The sequence below is a fragment of the Cavia porcellus genome, unplaced genomic scaffold, assembly GCF_034190915.1.
Source record: "Cavia porcellus strain 051 isolate PalLab524CR breed Dunkin Hartley unplaced genomic scaffold, mCavPor4.1 scaffold_6, whole genome shotgun sequence".
In the NCBI taxonomy this organism is placed as follows: domain Eukaryota; kingdom Metazoa; phylum Chordata; class Mammalia; order Rodentia; family Caviidae; genus Cavia; species Cavia porcellus.
The window spans coordinates 24,000,422-24,017,380 of record NW_026947489.1 but is presented as its reverse complement, the minus strand read 5'-3'; the positions used below and the strand labels follow the sequence as shown (position 1 = coordinate 24,017,380).

At 42.3% G+C, this 16,959-nt stretch overlaps 1 protein-coding gene across 3 annotated transcripts in view; it reads right to left on the bottom strand.

Annotated features, from left to right (window-relative positions):
- The window catches only part of Sh3gl3 (SH3 domain containing GRB2 like 3, endophilin A3), a 158,108-nt gene that overhangs the window by 13,834 nt on the left and 127,315 nt on the right, over positions 1-16,959 (bottom strand). For all 3 annotated transcript variants that reach the window (XR_010047979.1, XM_003475472.5, XM_005006254.4), the window contains 2 exons: positions 10,935-11,038; positions 9,778-9,887 (listed from right to left, as the gene is read on the bottom strand). Coding sequence is in view for 2 of the 3 variants with exons in the window: in XM_003475472.5 (XP_003475520.4) it covers positions 9,778-9,887; positions 10,935-11,038 (214 nt within the window). In the remaining variant the exon portion in view is untranslated. The remainder of the gene's footprint in view (positions 1-9,777; positions 9,888-10,934; positions 11,039-16,959) is intronic.

Genomic DNA, 16,959 nt, shown 5'->3' with positions numbered 1-16,959 from the left:
CCACTTGACATGACAAAATCTACTTAGCTATATCCTATATATAGCTATATATCCATGGTAGGATATGGATATATATGCAGAAATATATATATGGATATAGAGATAGATAGATAGATAATCAGATCATTCCCATTTGTAACCTTTTGCTTCACTAGATAATGCTGTAATAGATACACAGAAAACGCTTTGCCTCAGTTCTTTTTCTTTTCCTCCCCTCAATGTTGTGGACTGAATCCCGGCACTTCACACTATATCCCCAGGTATTTTATTTTTTATCTTGAGACAAAGTCTTACAAAATTGCTAAATTGCCTAAGCTGTGCCTGAGTTTGCAATCCTCCTGCCTTCATCTCTGAAAGTATTGAGGTGAAGTTATTTTTTTAGGATGTACTTCCAGCAGTTAAGCCATGGAAAACGTAGAACTATCTGAGAGAGAAGCTGCTAAGCCAGCTTCCCCGTGGTCCCCTCAGGGTTGGCAGAATGACAAAGCCACACTCACCTACATATTGCTATGCGGGCTACAGAGAGTCCAGCAGCTACAACAGCCTAAATATGTACCATTTGGCCCACAGCCCAAAGTTCACCTGTCCCAGGGTCATCCTAATGTACACCCCACACTGCCTGTGAGCTATGCCAGCAGCTCGTTGTAACAGAAATGAATTATGTGACAGGATAGACGTGCTCACACAGCAAGTCTGTGGCACACAGATGTGGTAGAGACTGCAAGCCCACCACCAAAACACAGCCTCTTTCCTTTGCAATAACATCATCAGAGGTTCACGGGCATCTCCAGCTAGTCTCTCAGGCCTTAGCAGATGGGAGTGACATGGGACTAGGTCCTTGCCCAGGCAGTGGCAACAGATGTTATGTGAGAGCCACTCCTGGCACAGGCACTTGCTAAGCTGCCCAGGCTGTGCTCATACTTGAGATTTTCCTGCCTCAGTCTCCCAGACTGCTGGGATTGCTAGGATTCCAGGTGTGTACTACTAGGATTACAGGTATACACCACTATGCCTGGCTGCTCATTTCCTTAAGAGAAACTATGTAGCCCTTCTTAGTTTCTATCTTGTTTGAACCACTGCCTTCTTGAGTCTTTCTGGAACAGCAGTTCCTATTGCCCTCATCCATCCAGAAGTGGTGTGCTACCACAGTGAGCTGGAAGTGGTGAAGAAAAACAGATACAGCAGGCATGAACATTGGCAACCTCCGTTAGGTCAGGGTACATTATTGGGTAAAACATCTGCCTCGGCTGGCCTTGAAAGCAGACCAAGAATGAGTAGCTCTAAAGAAGAAGCCAGATAAATCCAGAATGTTGGTGTACTTCACTTTCTCCTTGATGTGCCTAAGAAGTTGCTAGAAAAACAAGCATAGCCCATGCATAGGTAAAGACAAAGACAAAAGAGAAAGATCTGAGGTCAGGAGTGAGCTCATTAGAGAATCTAACGGGAGACAAGCAATTCCAAGTAATTCTCAGAGGCCCCCACCCCAACCCAGCTGTGTGCCAGGGATTAAACTAGTCATTGCCTCCCCACCCAACTCTGTCATTTCAGATGGCCTCCAAGTAGCTCCATCACCTGTGAGGGGAGCACCAGCTTGAGAGGAAAATCAGAAAGGAGCAAATCACGCAAGTGATGTCTCAGAAATCACTCTGGGAGTGTGAATGATATTCACACATGGAGCCACCTGAGAGGACTCGGAGTAGACGCTCACTGGGGTTCTGAAGGAATCAATGGTGAGTAAAAAGCAAAATCCCAACCTGAAAACATCCACATCTACTGAACCTTAGAGAGCCCATGCACACAAACCCCAAAGAAGGCAATCATTCGGACAAGAAAGCACCCCTTCCCCTACACCAGGCATCAGGTCAAGACACTTCCGTTAACACCAAGGAGGGGATCCTTGCAATTTCCATGCAGCAGGATTCCATCAGTGTGGACCTGGGTGGATGAGAATTTCCAGTCTCTGTAGTCTAAATGCTTGCACCCATCAAGTACCCATGTCAAAAGCTAATCCCTGAGAGAGAGCATTCAGCATCACCTCCCTCAAGAGCATCATCGGTGCTGCCGTAAGAGGCCTGAGGAAGCCTGTGTGCCTCTCTCCCTGGGTGAAGACAGAGCTGGAAGACACCACATGTGAGGAAGGGCCCTCAGCAGATGCCCAGGGTATGTGTGACCAGGCAGGAATGGCCTAAGACCCCATGGTAACTGGGTAGGACCACCCAGCTAGAAACTGCTTGTCCCAAGCTGCTCTGCCACTACATGTGGCTGATTAAGATCTTGCCCTTGGAACAGAAGTGAGGCATTTCTGCCTTTCTGACTTAAGAAATCTCTGGCCCATAAATATTTTTGTTCTGGAGGCCAAAGGGCAACAACCTGGAAGCCATGAGGCAGGAAGAGCAGAGCTGCCATCTCCCGGCCCTGTATGTCTGTGCATGGGGACTGCCTGTCCTCCCCAAGTGCTGTCCCTGGATTGTCACATGAGGAAGAAGAGCTTACACTGTTGCACACTGAACTTGAGTTTTTAAATTTTAGACAGAAACTGTTATTACTCTAATGCAATATAAAGTAAGTCTTCAGAGTATAACACCTGAGTATCCCCTTGATGGTTTTTATGAAGCCAAATTTATTCAAATAACTTTAAATGAAACATCACATCAAAAATGCAGATTGAGGACTAGCAACACATGCTACACAAGTCTGTAACCATAAAAATAATAATAGACAATTTAGACAATAATAGACAATAGACAATAGAAAATAATAATAGACAATTTGGTTAAGTTCAAGCTAGGTACTTTGACTACTTTAATCTGAGCTCTATTGGCTCGGTTCAAATGCAACATTAGAAATATACCAGGATTTTAGCAGTATTTCCAAGAAAACTGAAAAAGAATATTTTTTCACAGTGTGATTCAAGGTTACTTGCATCTACATCCACTTAGCCCCCAAAGCCACCCTGGGTAAGAACGGAGACATGCACCCAGTGTAACCAGGACCCTGAATAAAACTAAAAGGGACATAAGCTAAGACAGCAGATTGGGAATCAGACCAAAGTCTGCCTTCCATGCATCACATCCCTGTCGGCTTCAAAAAGATATTTTTTTAAAGTTCCAAACTGTTTCAAAAAACAAAGCAACAGTGCTGTTACACTGGAAATAATAAAGACTACAAGGAATTACTGAAGGACGGGGTGCAACAGACAGGGAATGACAGAGGGCAGAGTCATGAAGGTGAGGGAGCCCAAATCCCAAGGTCAGGGAATACCAAAAGCCGAATGACCAGCGGACACCTGGGGGACACACAGCCAGGTGGTTCCTCCCATCTCAGGTAGGCACTGTGTGCACAGGACAGGGTCACTGCCTCAGGGAGGGACTTGGGGGACAGGAGTATCTGGAAGTGATGCCCAGCAGAGCATCTGCTCCCCTCCACCACAGAGACAAATGGAAGATTTGTGTCTAGAGCCAAGAATCAGCAGCATGAGACAATTTCACAAGGAGAATACCAGTTTGCCACACACAGACAAGCAGAGAGAATTAGCAGAGGCAGAATTAGTGACCTTTAAAATGCATGTTCTTTTCCTCAAAAAGATATGAAGTCTAATTACTTATGAAGCTAAATTTTTAGAAATTTCAGTATTTGTGTGTCAGGTACAAGAATACCTCCTCTTCTTAATCTCCAGGATCTGTGAAATACGTTACCTTACATGGCAAAAGGGAATTGCGGATGGGATTGTTACAGATCCTGATGTGGGGCGATTATCCTAGACTGTGTGGCTAGGCTCAGTGTCAGACAATTATGTGTGAGAGCCTAATATCATCTCAAGGACCCTACCTGACAAGAAGGATGCAGAGAGTCTGAGTCAGAGAAGATGTGACAACAAAAGAATAGGACAGAGGCATATTTGAAGATGTAGGAAGAGGCCAGGAGCCAAGGAGTGCAGGCACCTGGAAGGCATAAAGGCAGGAAGTGGATTCTCCTAAGATCCTCCTGGAAGAACAACTTCGTGGATTTAGGACTTCTGATCCATAGAAATGTAAGAAAAAGAATAAGCTTGTGGGGGCTGGGGATTTAGCTCAGCAGCATAAGCACCTGCCTTGCAAGCAGTGTCATGAGTTTGATCCCCGGTACCAATAAAAAGAGAAAAAAAATAATAAGCTTGTGTTACTGCAAATCACACAGTTTGCAGTAACTCTTAGGGGCATCAATAGAAAACTAATCCAGCTAAAATAAGTTCAGTGGATATGATATATAAATAAATGAGTCTAAAAAATAAAGTAATAGATGAGATTTCTTCAGAGGACAGTAGACAGAAAGGGTAAGACCCAGAGGAAGAGCCAAGGAGTCAGCATCAAACAGGAATTTAAAAGGGAAAAGGAATGAAGGAATGGAAAAGAAAAATATTTAAGGCAATAAAACATCCTTCCATGCTTAAAAAACAATGTGGATAGTTTAAAAGAGTGAATGGGAATGAAGGAATCCATCTTCCTATGTTTCTGATTCAGTTACCAGGAGAAATAGACAAATCCACTACTACCATTAGAGATTTCAATACTCTTTATCAAAAAATTAACAGAACAAAATAGACCCCAAATCAGTAAAGATTTAAACTTTGATCAAACTGACATTTCTAAAACATTCACCCATCAAGAACCAAGTACATATTCTCTTCAAGTACACACAGAACTTCTACCAGGATGGATCAAATTCTGACCATAAAGCAAACCTCAAAAACTCAAACATACTCACACAGAGTATGTTATTTGAACAAATTACAATTCTGAAATAAGTAATCTGGAAAATACCCACATACATGGAAATGAAATTACACACTTAAAAAGAAAACAATAGTTTACAGAGAATACGGCAGTAGAATTAGCAGGTGGAGGAGGATGACAATATAAACATAATATACACAAATCCACTAGCTGACACGGAAGCTGTACCTGGGGTGGGGCTGACTGCACTGCCCACATATAAGGCACTAGAAAAGAACAGACTCTGGCCTTAGATTCTGCCATAAGAAACTAGAAAAGGAGCAGATGAAATCCAAAGCAAGCAGAAGGAAGAATAATGATCAAAAAAAAAAAAAAGTGACCAGGAGAGAAAAATCAATAAACTAAATAGGTTCTTTCAATTTCTGTAGAAAGTAAAAAATTTATAACCACAATAAAGGGGGGAAATGACCAATTATTGGTTTCAGAAATGAATGAGATACATCTCTTCAGAGTCTACAGATCTTAAAAGGATGATAACTTTATACCCATAAATTTGATAACCTAGATGAAATGGAAAAATTCCTATACAGACATCAGCTCTCAAAAGCTCACACAGGAAGAAATAGATAACCTTAATAAACACACACACACACACACAGAGCTCTGGATTCCAATCACAGCACTACAAATAATAGTAATAATAATGGTAATCATAATAAACCAATATAAGTTCATTAATTGTAGCATACTATATCATATGATTAAAATGTTACAATACAGAAAATTAACAGGATGTATGGGAATGCTTTGTACTATCTTCACTGGAAATCTAATAATCTTTGTACTAACTTTCCTGGAAATCTAATAATATTCTAAAATTAAAAGTTTATTTTTACACACAACTTTCTCATAGAAGGCTTATCTCAGGAATGTAAGGTTGATTTAATTTAATGTAAGTCACCACATTAACTAATTTTTTAATAACCATTTTAATAGATGCCATAAAAAGCATACAGCAAAATTTTTTAATGTTCCTAATTAAAAACTTTCAGCACACTGTGACTCTCTCTCAATCTGATCAAACGATCCATGAAAAAGCTAGCATTAATATGATATTTAACTATGAAACATGGAATGTTTACTCCTATGACCAGGGACAAGCTGGTTCCACTGCCTCAAATCATTTCTACTCAACATTATCCTGAAGGTTCCACCAAGTGCAAAAAGTCAAGGGAAATAAATAGAAGCTACTCAGACATACAAAATAGGCAAACTTAACTACATTACAGGGTACAAGGTCAATATATGAAACTCAAGTGTGCTTCTGCGATGAAAAAATGCATATTAGCAATAAAAACATGAAAAATGGGAATTTTATAAGAACAATAAAACTGGTATAAAATTTCAAAACAAGATTGTTGGAGGTAACAATGGTTAGTACATTGCAAATTATTATCTTTAAAGTAGTTGCTCATATTGTAAGATAAATGCATGAAAAAATGATCAGTCAATTATAGGCAACAATTTTTCTGTTCAATGAACTAACAACAATTAGTAGTATAACTATCTTAATTGTATATATATATATTTTTTTCCTTTTTTCTTCCTTCTTTTCTCCTATCCCCATCCCAGTTTCTCTTTCATTTTGAACAGTTTCTTTCCATTTCACAATATCTATTGAACATTTTGGATGTTATTTACTCTCTCAGCTTCTTACTCTAGTGAGAAAATATGATGTTTATGCATGAGTCTGATTTATTTCACTGGTGAGTATTATATCAACTTGCATCCATTTCCCTATAAATGTCTCAAGTTTATCCTGCCCTATAGCTGAGTAGTAGTCCATTGTATAAACATACCACATCTTTTTATCTGTCAATATATGGGCATTTAGGTTGTTTCCAAGATTTAGCTATTACAAATTGTGCTGCTATAAACTGGGCACACATATCAAAATTATGAAATGTCTGGCAGCTCAGTAAAACTGTTTAAGAGCAAACACCAAATATAGTAAAACAATTCTGATGGAAATGAAAGACCTAAATAAGTGAAAAATAAAATAGACTGTGTTCAAGATTGTAACATTCAGCATTATTCTGCTATCAATTTCCCCATAATAATCTGTAGATTCAACCCAATCCAAGTCAGAATCTGAATTCTTTTTTTTTTTTTGGTATAAATTGAAGAGGTGATCCTAAACTTCACATGTAAATGCAAAAGAACTGGAATTACAAAAAAATTTAGAAAACCAAAATTAGAAGACTGACACCACCTGAAGTTAACCTACGTCCAGGGACAACCAGTCAGGAAGTGAAGATTAGAAGGATTTTTACAGAAATGTTTGGCAAGGGTATGAAAGAGGTACAACAGGCTGAGTTCTTCCTATTTCACATCAAAGAAATAGAGAAAGGGAGAGCGAGAGCGAGAGCAAGTTTTCTACTGCAACAATTAAATGGAAATGGCAGCTCCGGGGTGGGTCTTAGTTCTCTGGCTGCTGCACACACCTGCACTTGCACAGCCAAGTGACTGCAGAGCTTATGTGACCCAGGAGTGACCAGAAAAATCACAGGGCCTGGCAACGCTTCCTTCAGAGGTGAAGCAACTCTGTAAACAGCAGCAGAGGAAAACAAGGTTGGGGGCTTTGAAGAGTCCTGCATGATGAAGTGATGATCACGCAGTGAATACTCATCTTTAAAAAATGAGGATTACAAGTGAATTGGAAGAGGGAGGAATATATGGGAGACGGAGAAATAGAGAGTGAGAGCCTCCTCTTCCACATCAGGAAATCATTATATATGACCTAATACCAAAAACTCAAGACATAGTAATGTATGAATTACATTCTGAACAATGGAGTTAAATACCAAATTAATAGCAAAAGAAGTTGAAATTGGCTTCTTCTGAGAGCAGGAAGTCAGCCGTGGAGAGGAAAAGAGGAAGACAATTGATTTTCATAAATAAAAATCCTTTCAGTAACATTTTCTTTTTACTTCTTTGCCCATCTTACTCTTATAATGTTTTGTTTTGCATTGAGAAGTCCCTCAGTGGACAGTAATAGTGCTGGAAGAAAATTCCAAGTGGGCAACTGTACATGTGTGGAGGAGCCTCCAGTCATCGGACAGCAAACAACTGAACCTCAAATTTAGCCTCACATTGCACAGAAAGGGACTCAAAGTGAACAATGGACTTGAGCCACAGGAGAAAATTTTATCCTACCAAGGCAATGGATTTTTGGATTCACAATAAGTGTATGTAAGAGGAAAAAACTGGTAGGTTGAACTTCATCCAAATTAAAAAGTTTTGATATGCAAAAGATCATTCGTGAGAACAAAAGATAAACTAGAGAGAGAGAATATATTTGTAAACCACATGTGAATCGAAGGACTCACATTGAAAATGTATAAAGACTTCTCAAAACACAACAGCATACAAACATACAAACAATCCAAGCAGAAAATGTGCAAGGACATATTTCACCAAACAGGATACCCAGATAGCAGATAAGTACACACAGAGATGCTCAAGATTGTTCATCAAATGACAGGTGAAACATCGGCAGGTGGAGATATGAAATGATACCAGCACTCTGATGGTTTATCAGCTTCTTTTAATTTACAAAAGCAAAGTCCATATGAAAAGAATTAAATATTAAGAAAGTATTTTAAAGTAGTGAACTATAGCAGAATACGAACAGAAAGACTTTTCTCAAAATGCAAAGTCAGAAGCAAAAAGGTTGATAAATTGGATCACACCAAAACAACAGTATTTATATACTCCAAATCAAACTAAACAAAGCAAATAACAGCAAGAAAAAACAATACGCAAAAACATTTTATAGGCTGTGTAAGTGACAAAGTGGGAAGCTATTAATATCCCTGTATGTAAATAATTCCTACACATCAATAAGACAAGCAAATTATCATAGCTAAGGAAATGAATAAATGGCATGTACAACTCACACATAAGAAAATACAAATGGTGAATTAAAGCATATAAAAAGGTTTTGTCACACACTAATTATGGAAATGCTTAAATTAAGACTGAATGCCACTTTTTACTTTAAGTGCTTAACAAACACTGAAATCGGAAGGCACAGGTGCGGGAGAGCAGATCGTCACACACTAACGGTAGTTAGCCATCAGTAGGTTACTGGTAACGTCCACTGTCATAGCATTTAAAATGTACATTCTAAACAAGCAATTTAATTTCCTAGAAAGAATTGTTCATTGGTATATGGAGGCAGATAAAAGATATTCATTGCCACAAAAACCCAAACACAAGCTCCATGTCAATGAATAGGGTTATAGTATTGATAATAAAAAACTATGAAGCTGTTAAAAATAGTGGGTTGTATCTGTATGCATGACATAGACCTGATGCTGAGAAACAGTACATCTTAAATAGAAAAATGCAGAACAATGTTCCTAGGATGATCTCACATTTACAAAACAGAAAATAAGCTGCAACTATGTGCTAATGTATGGTATACAACACACATGTATATGCACACAAGAATAGATATGACGGTATTTATGCCAAATGGTGGGCAGTGGCTATCTCTAGGGAGAAGACTAGAGAAGAAGGGTCGATCACTGGAGACTACAGGACAATTACAGCATTTGAAGCTTTTCTCACCTTGATTATTTGACTCAAGAATATGTTATTTGTCATTCTAAATTAGTAATGCAGCACTTACAGTGGTGACTAGCATACAGCAAGTGCTCAACAAATTAATAAAACATTTTGAAAGTATTAACAATTTTAAAATATCAAAAATAATGTGGCAACAATATATCTACCTAACTGCCACCTTAGAAAGCATCAGTCAAGTGATGGCCTTCTTTCTGGTTCTAGTTTTCAAAGTCTGATGTAAGTGCCTAAAACTAGGAAACAGGAAACAGTGTTGCTCTGCTCAAGGGAAAAGGAGGATTTCACGAAACAATCGAGGAATGCAATCCAGGGCATCTGTGGATGCACACAGAAAGGCCCAGCAGCAAGCAGGAAATGTGTGTCCCCAGCAGAGCCACCTGAGGCACTCAAGGTGCACCCGGGACAGTTAGCTCACCTGTCGTCTTTGCTGTAGAGGTGGAGGATACCCCATTGAGCTCACTAGGACTCCTCTTCACTGGCCGGGGCTTGTATTCCCGTCTGAGGACACTGGCTGCAGCTGATATCCTGTAACATGGGAAGCCAGGTCAGAACCTGCCAAAGACAGCAAAGCCTGCCACACACCTCCACTTCGTGCCGCTGGGACACAGGTAACCTAGGTTACACGTGGCATCTTACACACTGACTCCTGCGCAGCCCAGAGTGATAGAGGTGATATCTCAAATGCAGTCAGTCTTCAGGGTACCTAGCTGAGAACCTCGTCGAAATTCATCTTGAAGAAAACTATAGTATTTGCACTCGTAATGCTCCTGAGGCATAACAATGCCAGCTACCTTCTCTGCTAGAGAGTTAGGGCAACAGCTCCTCTGAGAGCCAGAAGTGGATGTCCCAGAAAATGGACACATAATTTGTCTTCCTCTATTACTACAGCATTGACTTAAGTGAAATCTTTCCAAATGTATTCATTACTACGATATAGTATAAAACAATTTTCTGCTAACAAGCTTGTTCCAAGACTCAGGCAGGATAGGTATTTTAATTAATAGTGTTGCTGTGCAATACTATACATCATATTACTAATTTTATGAAAAATTCAGAATACACTGACAATGAAAGTCATAGGGCACACAGCAACATTCTTCAATGGGCTCATTCAGTGTCTCCTAGTGTCAATCTGAACACAACCTGATACTTTTACTGATGAAGTGGAAATTCATCTTTTTGTAGATAATTCACACATTTCTGAGTATCATGTCAGCCTTCTCCATGGCACTGGATGATGGGGAGGGGTCTATGCCACCACCTTGGCTTGTGAACAGAGAGCTGAACTCTCAGTAGCAAAGCTGGGACAGCTCAGGAGAGGACCTGTGGGGAGGGTGGCCTCTCTGTCTGGCTGTTCTAAATACAGGTCACAGCAAAGGGGCTTTCAGGAAAAGAAACGGGAGAAAAGCTGCCAGAGATCCATCCCCATCTGAGATTATCCCACATCCAACCATGACAGCCAGCTAAGTAGAAGAGGGTGGAGAAAAGGGAGTTGGGGAGCCAGAGCTGGGGGGAAGATCGCAATTGCTTTGAGCTCTGTGGCCCATGGCTGGCGGAGCAGAAGGCCCTTACCGCATCTGCAGCTTGCGCTGTAGATCCTGCAGGATCTCTGTGGTCTGTTTGTGATAGTCTAGTGCAGCTTCCACAAACACAGCCAACTGGCTGACTTGCTCAACCTGCAGCAGAAGGACACAATTACTCCACAGAAGCCAGAGCATACGCAGGGCCAGACACAGGGGAGCAGCAACACAGGCCCAGCCTGCCCGGAGCCTGCATCTGCCTCATTCTCATCTAAGTCACTGGGTCTGTGCCACTTGGTCTAAGTGACTCCAGTCTAAGTCTGTAAGTCACTGCACAATAACCATACAGGTCCTGGCACAGAGCTGAAGATGCTGGAAAAACACCTTCCGATTTATGTGTATAGAGTTATTTCCAACTCAATAAAATGCCTCCTTTGCCAATCAAGCGATGATATTCTCAGGGATTCTTACGCTTCACAGCTTGTGGACCTGGACATGGAGAGAGCAGTCCTTTCCTGAGACAAGTGAAGCCAGTGTTTACTAAATGAGCTCACTTAGTAAAGTGCTTCTCGGGGTACTATCTTGGTAAAGAAATTAAGAAACTAAATTAAGAAAAGGTGCAGGGTACACCATGCTCCAGGGCAAAGAACTGCCAGCTCCTGCCCTCACCCTCCAGGTTTTTGTTGCTACCAGAGCAAAATAGGTTCCCTGAAATATATCGCAGAAAGGAATGAAAAGACTGACATTTCTCTTGCCCACAAATCGGCACATCAGTAAATGAGTGGCCAGTTGATAGCAGAAGTTTTAAATCTAAGTAAGAGGGCTATGTTGTGTAAAAAGCATACATTGTATGAGAAGAAAGCCTGGAGGAGCATGATTTGATTTGTTTTGTTTTTTTGGTCTTTTTCCTTTTTATTGGTACCGGGGATCAAACTCACGACTGCCTGCTTGCAAGGCAGGCGCTTATGCCTGCTGAGCTAAATCCCCAGCTCCTGAGGAGCATGATTTGAGAAAGAGTAACCTTTGAGAAGACCTGAGAGCTCTCGTGCTCTCACCTGGCTGAGGAACTATATAGGAAATAAAAGTAATTAGGCCTATTTCTAGAAGCCACCAACACAAGCCCCCGAGGACTTTATGTCCTCCTAGCATGAATCCCAGGAACTCCAGATCTGGAGTTCTGGAGACAAAGACGCAAATCAAAATCACTCTTCCCACACTCCTGCAAAGCCTTTGCATCATGCTCTTACATCACTTTCTTTCTTTTTTTTTTTTTTTAGCAAAACAGAAAAAAAAGGATAGAAATGATACAGAATTTCAAAAATAGTAGGAAATTAACATTAATATATTGCATAGTTATCTTAAACTAGTTGTTCAGGTTACAAGATCTAGGCACAAAAAGTGATGTATCAAATCTGTCGGGTATTCATTCAGACATTCGCATCCCACATCACAGCCATGGCCTTGCTTGCCTGGAAAGATCCAGGCGGTTTCCATGTGCTGTAGCAAACCATTCTTTAGCTGCCTGTTCTCTAATTTTCCTTACCCACTCATACTATTTTAGACATGGGCTCAGTGTGCACTTGTGCTGCTTGTGCCAAATTATGATTAGCATGTGAACAGGGAAACCTATCCTGTTAAATTTCCTTTACCACGCTCAGTGGCTGGAAAAGCAAGAAAACTGGCCTTAAATTTTTTCAAACCCAATAAACAAAAAAAATACAGCCCAGCCCCTGTAAAATCCCAAGGATATCTTAAACTTCACCTCGTTGGTTTTCACACATACTTTTAAATAAGTCTGGTGTTATGGCCTAACATGATCACGGCAGATTCACCATAATTTCTTCTTACAATTTAGGCCAGAGTTGGTAAACTTGGTGCCACACATCTCTATCTTTAGTAAAGTTAATGTGTCTTATTTTATGCCTCCTGTGATATATACTTGGCATTTTAAGATTTTTAAAGGAACAATGAGACATAGCTAAATGAATATTCTTTGAAATGTATGCAAGGTTGGGTGGGCTGGAGATCAGCAGCTTTTCTATGTGATGTGGCTGGACACATGAATGCAGGACCTAGCAGTGCTTCTGGAACTCTGAATCTGGTAGTGGCTTTGGGTACCCAATAGATCCCAGGGTCCCTTAAATCTTGGGGGACATCAGCAGTGGTACACAATGTCTGCATTTAGCAGGTACTCAGCACAAGTCCTAGAGTCCCATGGCCAGGAAATGAGACTCTGTGGTTCATATGCATTAAGCTGTGTGCTGGGGATCAGCACAGGGAACCTCTGCTTCCAAAGCCACAGTGAACCAAATACCAGCACAGGAAGAACCAAGACAAAGCAACCAAGCCAGGCTTTGTAGGAACCCAAACCTGTCTGGTAGCTGAGACATTTCTCCCACTGGCCACACCACTTAACTCGGCAAGCTGTGTTGCCACAAAAGGTGAGACGAAAGGCTGGAGCAGAGCCAGAGCTGGGCTGCCACTTCCACTGGTGCCACCTCAGAGAAACTATGAACACTAACTATGGAAAATTCTCATGACACCTGAAGAGGACAGAGTCACCAGAGAATCACCTCCCTCCCATCTCTGGAAGTGAGGTGCACCAGCACCTGCTGAGACGTGCAAAAGGAGGAACAACCCAGAAAACCAGAGGACCACGAAGCCCAGGTGATGTGGCTGACAGATGCCTGGCCTGAGGCCAGGAAAGGGGCCTGGGAGATCTGTGAAACCAGAAGGACCAAAAGGAGCTTGTGGCGGGAAGTACACTGCCAGGATGTCCAAGTCTTGACTCCTCCAACCCGGTGACATGCTGTTGGGCAGAGAAAAGGGGACGTTGCAGATCCCACTCCACTAAGTATCTCGAGATGTGAAGTGTATCTTGGTGGCCCAACATACTCCAAGAGTCCTTTAAGGGGGAGACAAGAAGCTCAGAGTCAGAGCAGAAGATGCGACAGCAAGAACAAACGTGAGAGCCTCAGGTCTCAAGAGGCCTTGCTGTTTGCTCTGAAGACATTGAAAAACAAGCCCAGTAGACATGAAGCCCAAGCGGCCTCTAGGGGCAGAAAAGGCAAAGAATCCGACTCCTTCGGAGTCTCCAGGAAGAAAGCAGCATTCATTGCCAGTTCCCTGACTTTGGGATTTCTTACCTCCAACTGAGATAAATTTGGGTTGCTTTAAGCCATGCCATTTGTGACTACTTGACACAGGGACCACAGCAAATGAATAAAAAGTCACCTTGGCAGGTTCTCAAGTCCAGGAAACCTAATGACAGGCTGGTGCTGGCCAGGGTCCCGTCGCCTCGTGATTCAGGCACTGAATGTGTGAGTTAATGAGGCCACCGTGGCTAGGTCTGGGGATTTCACTCCTGCCTCAGCCCCACCCTGAGGCTGTCTTTTCCCCTGCACAGAAGGATGACAAAACAGGTGGATTCAACTCCTCTCTGGGGGTGTAACAGCCCGTGTGTCATCTGAATTTAACTCTGGATACGTAAGTCTTCATTAGCTGCAAACCTATGGATGACTATCAGTATACAAAGACTCGGGTAGGGCTTGGCCCTAGGGATGGAGGCCAATCACAGAGATCCCTACCCATGGATAAAGGATGCCAGAAGTTCCCGGAGCTGGAAACCCCAGGCACACTGGGGTAAAACTTGAACTATCACTGTGGCCTCACAGACCAACTCAACTGCAAAGGATCGGGCTGTCCCCAAAGGAAGGGCTCAAAGCAAGGCAGCCACCAGAAAGGTCTCTCCAGGTAAGTTCTCTGCAAAAGAGCCATGGAATTTGGAATGGCTGAGAAGTGGGGCTGACACCTCCTCCTGAGTGTGGTTAGCAGCCCAGGAAGTGACAGAGGTACATTCTGAAGGCCATGGTGGTGACACAGGAAGAACTGTGCAGGGAGTGACACATTACAGAGATGCCTGCAATCCATAGTGACCCACACAGTTTCACAGCTGAAAGGACACTGCAGACCACCTTCAATTAGGTTGAGGTAATCCCCTTCCTTACTGCTCTTACCAAAGACCTCTTTTTGGATTTCTCAGAGAGCCTGAGGGAAAATTTTTCATGAATTTTCTAGTCTGGCTATAAAGATGCCTTTTCCCAATAGGTAAGGAAATCTTTATTCAGAATTTCTGATAAAGACCTTGAGTATACAATCAAATTAACAACATGGATAATAATCTTTATGCTTTCATTATTGGCTTCAAACATTAAAATTTTTTCTCCAATGCAGTTTCCCATTTTCCTGACACTTATCTTTCCTAGGGATGCAAAACTAAGCAAAAGCAAAGCCAGAAACAGAATTTAGGTCTCTTATTCTTGGCTGGGCATGCTTCTGCTAGCCCAGCACTTCCTGAGGTACCTTAATCCCCCTCACCAGTTCCCTGAAATGTCAATCATCACAACAACATCCAGCAGTTCTGTGGTTCAGTGAGTCTGGTAAACTGCCAACTGCACCCTCTCTCAGTGGTTCCTCGAAGCTTAATCTCTCATATTATCATTTTTAGAGACTCTAAAAACTGATAAAGAAATGTGGTTTAGTTTTGTTTAGCTGAAAACTTCTAGGACTTCCAAAATCTATTTGACCATGGAGGTATTATTAATCTAATATACACTAATAGCCCTTTGACTTAGTTTTGGAAAATGTTACTCTAGACCAATGACAGAACTTGGGAATATGGAATTCCATTGGTCTTGGGAACCCTTGGGTGGTTGATGTATGTGTTCCAGCAAAGCTGGCTGATACTGCAGGGGTCTGGTCCTGCTGGCTGAAATGTTCATCTTCTCTGCAATATCTATGGTTCCTGCTAAGGTCAAAAACCTACATTTGATAATGCCAAGTCATGAATAACAAACTTCTCTGTAAAGACAGGGGGGGAGACTGTTACCAAGCCCACTGGTGATTCATTGTTCTCAAAAACTGGTGGTGAAGGCTCAGGATGCACCTGTTGACTCTTGTGGCCCCACCTCTGAGTCAGCTGTGGGGACACAGGGCCCTTCTCCAAGGGCACAGCTACCCCAGCACACAGCAATCAGTCCTAAACTTGGTCCTCAGGGGTCCCCAGAAGGCCACTGAACCAAACACCCCCAGCTTGCTCCACTGCCTGTAGAATAATGAAGCTCCTTGGTCTCAAACAAGAAGTGAAATGAAGCTCAAGACAGTCTGCAGTGGAACCCATGGAGATTCTTCCCCCCTCTCCCATTCCCAATTCTCCTGAAAACAGGTGGAGATTCTGCTTAGGAATATTGGCCCAAACACTTCAGGTCTCTGCATTATCCCTCCTTTCGTTCCACACCACAAGTAAAGTGACCTCTCTCTAACAGGTGAGACTAGAGGATGCATCCCCACTTGGCCATGATGGCCAGGGCAACTGGACACACAGGGAAGGCAGGAGGGTCCTGGCTGTGGCTCTGTGTTCTTTGTGAAGTGGTTGTGAGATCAGATGTGCATCTGGATTTCTGTCCCACATATCTCTCTTTCCCTGTGTGCTCCCAAGGTCTAGACCTGAGCCCAGGAACTATACATTCATCATGGGGCCCAGCTCCTGCTGCCCTTCCTCAAGTGCACTGGGGAGCCTGTCCTTTGGCAGGGGGCTGGCATGGGGTCCTTGCCAGCTCCTTGCTTCTCAGCTGTGAGAATGCAGATGTGAAGACAGAGGAGCAACTGTGCCATGGAAACCCCTACAGATGTCATGTTCACCAGAGAAACCCAGGAAAGCTTTATATAAGCTCACTGGGAGATTCTTGAAAGACTTTGTCTGTTGATTCTGGTCAGGGCTCTTCCCTAATCATGAAAAGCTATGGCAAATAATGTTTCCAGGCGTTCCCAGGTGAAGCTGCTACTGTGTCATAGTCAGGACTGCAGGACTTGAGCCCTGGAGGAGGTGCAGCTGCTCCCTGGGGAGTGAGATTTGGCCTTTGAGTTCCTGGTGCCAGTTGGATGTGGGCAGGTACCACCCAATACATCTCTCCACCAGTTTCCCTCCACTCTGCTGCTTCTTCCTTCAGCCTCCCAAGTTCTCTTCCATTACTTGCTGTGGATGAGACTGAGGACTGCCCCTAAGTAGGAAGATGGTG